Source organism: Pteropus vampyrus, unplaced genomic scaffold (genome assembly GCF_000151845.1).
Source record: "Pteropus vampyrus isolate Shadow unplaced genomic scaffold, Pvam_2.0 Scaffold50, whole genome shotgun sequence".
Taxonomy (NCBI): domain Eukaryota; kingdom Metazoa; phylum Chordata; class Mammalia; order Chiroptera; family Pteropodidae; genus Pteropus; species Pteropus vampyrus.
In genome coordinates, this window is record NW_011888831.1 from 8,591,561 (window position 1) to 8,598,661 (window position 7,101).

Below are 7,101 nucleotides of genomic sequence, written 5' to 3' on the forward strand. Positions count from 1 at the left end.
AGCTATAAGCAATAAACAGTTCAGGGCATGGGTTCTGAAGCCAAACTGCCTGGGTCCAAATCCCAGGTCTGCCAATTACTAAATGTGTGACAGAGCTGAAATGTACTCAACCGATTTCAATTCTTCAATAGTTTGAACGTAGAATTACCACATAACCCACTCCTAAATGTATACCTAAAAGAACTGGAAACAGGTGTTCAGACAAAACTTGTACAAAAAATGTTCATAGCAGCACTATTTGCACTCACCAAAAAGTGGAAATAAACCCAAATGCCTATCAACTGATGAATGGATGAACAAAATTAGGTATATACATATGATGGAATTATTCAGCCATAAAAAGAGATGAAGTACAGGCATACTTTGTTTTAATGCACTTTCCTTTCTTGCACTTCACACATGTGTTTTTTACAAATTGAAGGCAAGACTATTAACAAAAAGATTAGGGTTTGTTTATTGTGACACTTGCTTTATTTTGGTAGTCTGGAACTGAACACACTATCTGCAAGGTATGCCTGTACTAATACATGCGACATGAATGAATTTTGATAATATCATGCTGAGTCAAAGAAGCCAGACATAAAAGGCCACATAGTGTATTATTCCATTTATATGCAACTCACATTTGCCTGTCCAGCATAGGTAAATCCATAGAAACAGAAAGCAGATTAGTGGTCACCAAGGACACAAGGAAGTGGGGAATGGGGTCTGACTACTCACTGGGAACAGGTTTCCTTTTGGATGATGAAAATGTTCTGGAACTAAATAGTGGCGGTGGTTACATAACACTGATTATGCTGACACTGAACTATAAGCTTTAAAATTGTTAAATGGTAAATTTTATGTTATGTATCTTTTACCACAATTTAAAAAAATTATTAACTCTGTGCCTCAGTTTCCTTATCTGCAAAATAGAAACAGGCTTGTGGTAAGAGTTTTTGAAAAAAAAAAAAAAAAGAAGAAGAAAGAAACTTAGAATTGTGCCTGGCACATAGTGAGTACTCAGTAAGTGTCAGTTGTTACAACTATACTTATGTGCTCGGTGCTTTATCTAGACCAACACTATCCAAAAGAACTTTCTGTAATGATGGTAACATTCTACAATCTGTGCTGTCTAGCAGGCTAGTGTTAGCCACGTGTAATTACTGGGCACTTGCAACGTGGCTAGTGCAACTAAAGATCTGAATTTTTCATTTTCTTATAACTAGCTTAAACTTAAATAGCACCAGTAGCTAGTGGCAATTACAGTTCTAGATCTCCTCACCCAATCTTCAGAACAACCCTCTGAGGTATTATTATTCTCATTTTTAAAAAAGAGAAAGGATAAGTGATTTATCTGAGACCACAAAACTTGAGCCCAGGACTCTGACCCAGTGCTGAAAGTGAAAACAATTTTGCCTGGCTCCGAAACCTGTATTCTTCCACTGTCCCAAGCTGTCTTTCTCAGTAGAAGAGATGGATCTGAATACAACCACAGGACTTAACCCTTAAGGAAGCTCCGGCAGGCTTCCAAACAAGGGCACTATTGAAACACTAGGCCAAAAAGGCAACTCAGCAGCTAAGGGGAGGATTGGCTAGAAAGAGAAGGTAACAAGACAAAGGGACTGTCCTCTTGTTGCTGTCTTGTTCTCTCCCAACATCCATTCGTCTCTGCCATCTACTCGCCTAGTCGATCCGTGGCCTTCTCAATCTCTCTCTCCTGACCGGAGTGGTCATTTGGGGCAAAGCCAGCCTGCAGGAGGAAGAAACAGTTACCCAGGACTTGGATATCTGGTGTATCCCCAGTATTTAGCTCTTTTCTCTCAGCCACAACCCCCTACCCCCTCCATACTCCCCTTTGTGAGTGGGGCTGGGACTCTGCAACCTACATTTATGCTTTGCCCTATAAGACTCAATAAGGCTAGAGGGAGAGGGCCTTGCTCCTTCCTATCCCTGTAGGCATCATCCCAGTGACACTTCACCCCTGGCAGGAGCATCTTCCCATACGGACCACCGAATCCAGCTTCTAGGTTTTCAACACCTGCAGATGTCACCCAGCCCTCTCTTCAGGTCTGACTCCCAGGCTCTCAGACCCCTCCTCCAAGCTCTGAGACCCAAACACCAGCTGGGGCAGTGCCCTCTCCTTAGAGGTTAGAATTTCAGCTCTGTAAAGCCTCACCTCTGAGCTTGTATATTTTAACCATTCCAACCTCATCCCTTTGTTCCCTCAGCACCAGGGTTGGTAGCTGTTTCCTGCAGTTGCTACCTCCATGTTCATTTTTAACTTTTCATTTAGCGTTTTACCTAGTTAACAGCTCTATCAAGTTCCGTCTCCTGACTGACACACAGGGGAAACAGAGCTTTAGTTTCTCTGCAGTGTTGAGGGAAATCTTCCCCTACAACCAACCATATGTCAACATCTCTGCTCTCATCACTCAAAAGTTCCTGAAATCCTGTCACCTGTAAGATCCCTTTCTATACAGACCAAGAAATGTTCACAGCCTGCATGAGAAGGCCTGATTTCAATCCCAGCTCTGCCATTCATTCAGTGTGACTTTGAACACGTCACTTCAACCACTGTGCCTTCTCTGGAAATTGAGAATGATTGTTCTGACCTTGCAGGGGGCTTACAATAACATTTATGAAAACACCTAGCACATAGCAGGCATGTATCATTTATTAAGTTTAAATCCACCTTCTTTGACTCTACATCTAAACTGCACTTTGCACCTGCCCCAATTAGCTTATGATCTAGTCATACCTGCATTTAAAGCATCAATTCCACTTCCTGTAGGCATTGATAACCCTTGGTTACTACTGCAGACCAGCTGGTGGGACCTCTCACTTTGACCACTGCCATAGTCTTTTAACTGCCTCCCACTCACCCATCCTGCCCACCCTTACAGTGTTAATCACTACTCTCTTCAAAAATCTCCACTGCTGGAGCACAAAATTAGCCATGGCACTCACACCTCCCCCTCACAACCCATCAACCTGTTGAGTATAGTTCTCCCTCCCAGCTCTGCGACCCCAGTTCCCAGGCATTTGCCCTGCACTTCAACATCTCCATGCCTCTGAAGGCACTACGGCCCTCTCACCTTGGAGAGGAAGCGCACATCCCTTCCTGCTATGCCCTGACAAAGCTAGTCTCATCCTATCTGCACTCCAATGTAATTTTCTTTGTAAGTCTATCACTACAACCTTCTTACTTTTCCTCATGTAGCATCTTTGATGCTTAAGCATGTCATTCCTCCAACCAATTAATAAGCTTGTCTACCGTGCCAGGCACTATGCTGTGCCAGGTTAACAGCAGTAAACAGACGGTCCCTACACTCAAGGAGCTCATCATCTAGCAGAGATTACTGACTATAAACAATGCAGGTGATGACTGCAATAAGTCTTTGAAAAAACCAGGAGCTGTCTGGCGCGCAAACGAAAACGAGTTTATGGAAACCATGCGTCAAACCGTGCTTTTAGATTTCATTAAATAGAAAAGGCGAGAAAGCATGAGATATCATCTGGTGCTCAGGGTTAGCTGAGCATACCAGCCAATGGACATAGGTCCTTTCTGGAAAGTCGCTCTCCTCACCGCCCTAATCTGGCCCCTGTCCAGGCCCCTCGCAGCGGCCCCCAACTCTCGGTCACCAGTATCACCTCTCATTTAGCCAATACGCAGAGGAAACCCCCAAGGGCTGACAGCCTTCCTTCCCCGCCCGGCGCGTCCACCCACACTTTCGAGGTGCCCCACCCCGCAGCCCCGCAAGCCGCGGCCCCTAGGCCCGGCCGTTTCCATCTCTAGCACGCGCCCAAACGGCGCTCCACGTTCGCTGGGCGGCCCGAGGCGGGCCCGAGGCGCCTCCTCCGCTCCGCGGCCCCCGCAACTTCCCAACCCAGGCTGCAGGTGGTGGCCGCGCCCAGACCCAGCGCGGCGCTCACCCCCTGGCTGGGGGGCAACCCCCGCGTGCTCGCCAGCGGCGGACCCCGAAGAGGCTCTGCGGGCCCTGGCGCCTGGGCCCCCGCGATCTGAGGGTCCATGCCTGGCCCCGCGGCCCGCGGCTCGGCGCCCTGGACGCTGCTCCGCCACGTGATGCGCCGGCCGCGCTGCCAGCCTGAGGATACGCCGCAGAGGGGCCAATCAGCCGGGGGTGTTCCCGGCCGAGGGGGAGGGACGCGGGGGTCACGAGGAAAACGGGGGCGGGGCGGCGCAGGAGGGGCGGAGCGCGCCCGACAGCGAAAGCCCACCCACCGATCTCAAAGCTGATTCTTGCAGCTTCTGGCAATGCGAGTCCCAGGGTCTGGAATGCCAAGTATTATCTCTGCCCAGCCTCAAAACCTCCAATTCCTGTTATCCGCGTCAACCTGTGTAAGGCTCAGCTCTCAAAACTTCTAATGCAACTATAGTTCTAACATTTCACTGTCGATCTCCTCACAGATTTCTCTAGAAATCAGGCTGGAATTGGATTATAACTTACCCACAGAGGAATGCGACAACTCGGAAAGCGGCTCGGTGATTCTCCACCTTGAGTTGATAATAGTTCTTAAAGTTAATCCATTAGAAACTAGGAAAGATCAAAACAAACTCCTACAATCACAATATGCTGGACACCGTATAGGCTATGACACTTAGTCACAGCACATTCTGTGCTGACAGTAGTCCGATCTGGGAAAAGATACCTTTTAATGCCCGACGTCTGGCCCTCTACAGCCTGAAGGTGGCAGAAGATAGGCAGAGACAGCCTTCACTGCCTTTCCATTCCCTAAACTCTAATTAAACAAACCGGCTCAAAGTGTGATAATCATCTTAACATTTAAGTAGCAGAAAAGATGGAAGCTGGGATTCCTTGCTCACCAGTCCACCTTATGACAATGCTTGGGAGACTAAAGAGTGTACATCTCCTTCAAAGACTTTGTTTATAAACTATGTATTTGAAAAAATTTAGTCTTACGTCTATATTTGTTGATGTATTTTTTTTTTCTCTATGTAGACTTTTCTACGGGGAAAAAAATGTGATCCATTAATGTGTGCTCTGATCCATGAATCAGTTTCCTCAAATCTAATTGGATCTATCTAGGTGAACATTGTCCCACAGAACCTTCTGGGATGGTGGTAATAAAAGTTCTAATATCTGTGCTGTCTAATATGGTAAATATGTGGCTATTAAGCTCTTAAAATGTGGCCAGCATAAATGAGAAATTGAATTAATTTAAATTGCCATATGTAGTTAGAAACTACCATATCTAACAGTGCAGCTCTAGATGAACTAGCTAAATGCATTTTCATAACCTGCAATGATGAGAACCAGATAACCCCAGGGGGACCTACCATCCATAGCCTTGCTACAAGAAGCCAACCACCACCCTCTTTGCTATCATCTTACATGCAACATATATCTCTTTCCCAAAAGAAAAACACCATGTAAAGATTTAAAATGTTAAACTTCCCAGGACTGAATGGAGAGGGAAGAGGAAATTTTTCTTATTTTTAAACAAACGACAAGAAAGTATTTAGAGGACAAAAGCTCAAAATGAAAATGCCCTAAAACACTCTAATATTTGTAGGAATTTAATATATAATAAAAGTAGTATCACAAATTAGCAGAGAAAAAAATGGCTACAAATGGTGTTGTGAAAAATTTAGTTAACCTTGGGGGAAAAAAACTGAGTTGTCCTTGGCAAGAGAGTTTCAACAACAGAAATCACACACACACACACACACGCACGTCAAAAACATACACAAAAAAACCTGGGGGCAAATTATTTGCAATAAAGGAGAGACAAACTAAAGATTAATATTCTTAATATAAAAACTCTTATAATTTAGTAAGAAATGAGTTCAATAAACAATCAAAAAACATGGAAAGACAAGAGAACCAGGAAAAACACATTAATGTCATTAATGTCAAAAGATGCACATTAAAACAATGACATCACTTTTCACCTATTAAAATGATAAAAATAAAAAATATAATATCCACTGCAGGTGAAGGTGTTGACATTTTCATATACTGCTTAAAAGTATTTTCATATGTTGCAAAGTGACAATATATATCAATATTCCTTTAAACAGTTAAATCCTTTAATCCAATTCTGTCAGATGTCAATCTCCTAAAGAAATAACCCGAGATGGGAACAAAAATTTACAAGAAACTTCATCAACAGCATTTATAATGAGAAAAAACTGGACGTGACAAGGTCTAACCACAGGTAATTAGTAAAATAAGTATGGCTCATCTACCCAATTGAATGTTATAAATTCATCAAATGTTTTTAAGGCTATTTTAATGACATGGTAAATAACAGAATATTAAGTGAAACACAAGTAAACTGTACTAAATGCTTCTCCCACTAGAATCATAATGTTAAGTATATAAAATTCAGACAGCTCCCTCTCCCACTCCCAGAATGCCTTTCTCTGCTCCTAGCCATGCTCGATCATCACCTCTGAAGTCCTTCTCCGCTGCTCTAATCTACTCCCTATTCCTGCCCTTCTTTTGTTGCCAGTCCCCCTCACTATAAACACTTCTCTGCAGATCAGTCCCAGAGATAGAAAACACTTTTATAATGTCTTAATCTTCTTAAAGGATTTTTTTCCCCAATACCCAGCATCCTCTCCCGCTGGTTTTAGGACATCCAGCGTTCAGGACATCCAGCTGTTCCTCCAACCCCTGCCTTCATCTCAAAGACTTTCCCTTCTTTCCTGCTTATGATGGGCACTCAATGAATGAGTGACTAAATGATTTAACAGGATAAATCCAATCCTGATAAAGGAAATCAAATTACTGAGTTTAACTCCAGATGATATCACAAAATGCTTTTATTTTCTTCTAACTATTCTACACTCACCACATTTTCTACAACAAATGTATATAATAAGGAGAGAATAAACAAACAGAACTGTACTTTTTCCTCCACTTTAACCAGCCCCTACATCTAGAGATATCTGTCCTTGACCAGAGGGTAATAAAAGAAACTCAGCTGTATGATTTCCACATATTTTGGAAAACATTTAGGACTTCTAATAGATCCAGCCTCAACAAATAGCCTCTGGACACTAAACAGCAGTTCTCCTTTCTGGAATTAAAGATTAACACATTAACAGAATTAAAGCATGTCTCAAAATCA

General features: G+C 43.3%; 1 protein-coding gene across 1 annotated transcript in view; it reads right to left on the reverse strand.

The window, feature by feature from the left end:
* The window catches only part of COPRS (coordinator of PRMT5 and differentiation stimulator), a 4,818-nt gene extending 1,878 nt beyond the window's left edge, over nt 1-2,940 (reverse strand). Inside the window, exons 1-3 of the mRNA XM_023530377.1 lie at nt 2,884-2,940; nt 1,662-1,732; nt 1,371-1,461 (exon numbers count right to left, since the gene is read on the reverse strand). Coding sequence (XP_023386145.1) covers nt 1,371-1,461; nt 1,662-1,732; nt 2,884-2,940 — 219 coding nt within the window. The remainder of the gene's footprint in view (nt 1-1,370; nt 1,462-1,661; nt 1,733-2,883) is intronic.
* Between the last annotated feature and the right edge of the window lie 4,161 nt (nt 2,941-7,101).